This window comes from Lipotes vexillifer, unplaced genomic scaffold (assembly GCF_000442215.2).
Source record: "Lipotes vexillifer unplaced genomic scaffold, Lipotes_vexillifer_v1.1 scaffold1018, whole genome shotgun sequence".
NCBI lineage: Eukaryota > Metazoa > Chordata > Mammalia > Artiodactyla > Lipotidae > Lipotes > Lipotes vexillifer.
The window spans coordinates 1,911,558-1,912,014 of record NW_006782724.1 but is presented as its reverse complement, the minus strand read 5'-3'; the positions used below and the strand labels follow the sequence as shown (position 1 = coordinate 1,912,014).

General features: G+C 70.7%; 1 protein-coding gene across 1 annotated transcript in view; it reads right to left on the bottom strand.

Moving 5' to 3' along the window:
- Positions 1 to 424, bottom strand: part of CDH2 (cadherin 2) — a 219,928-nt gene extending 219,504 nt beyond the window's left edge. Inside the window, exon 1 of the mRNA XM_007455364.1 lies at positions 43 to 424. Within this exon, the coding sequence (XP_007455426.1) occupies positions 43 to 102 (60 nt within the window). The 5' untranslated portion in view covers positions 103 to 424. The remainder of the gene's footprint in view (positions 1 to 42) is intronic.
- Between the last annotated feature and the right edge of the window lie 33 nt (positions 425 to 457).

Below are 457 nucleotides of genomic sequence, written 5' to 3'. Positions count from 1 at the left end.
CCCACCCCGCCCGCGGCCCGGCCTGCGGGGACCGCCGTGTACCTGAAGCAGGGCCGCCAGCAGCGGCAGCAGGGTCCGCGGCGCTCCCACTATCCGGCACATGGAGGCGGAGAGGGGCCGAGCGAGGAGCCGGAGGCGGCGGCGGCGGCGGCGGCGGCAGCAGCGGCGGCAGCACCAACAGCGGCGCGGAGAGACGGCTCCAGGCAGTTTCCACCCCCTTCCCTTCCCCTCCCCACCCCACCCCCTTCGCCGCTGCTCCCCGCTCCCCGCCAATGGAGAGAGAGCTGATGACAAATAGCGGGCCGCGGAGTCCGCGGGACTCGCAACGCGAGTAATAAAACAGACCGAGAGATCAAGGAGCTGGGGAGGGGGCGGGGGAGAAGGCGGGCGTGCGCGTGAGGGTGTGTGTGTGTGTGTGTGTGTGTGTGTGTGTGTGTGTGTGTGTGTGTGTGTGTGG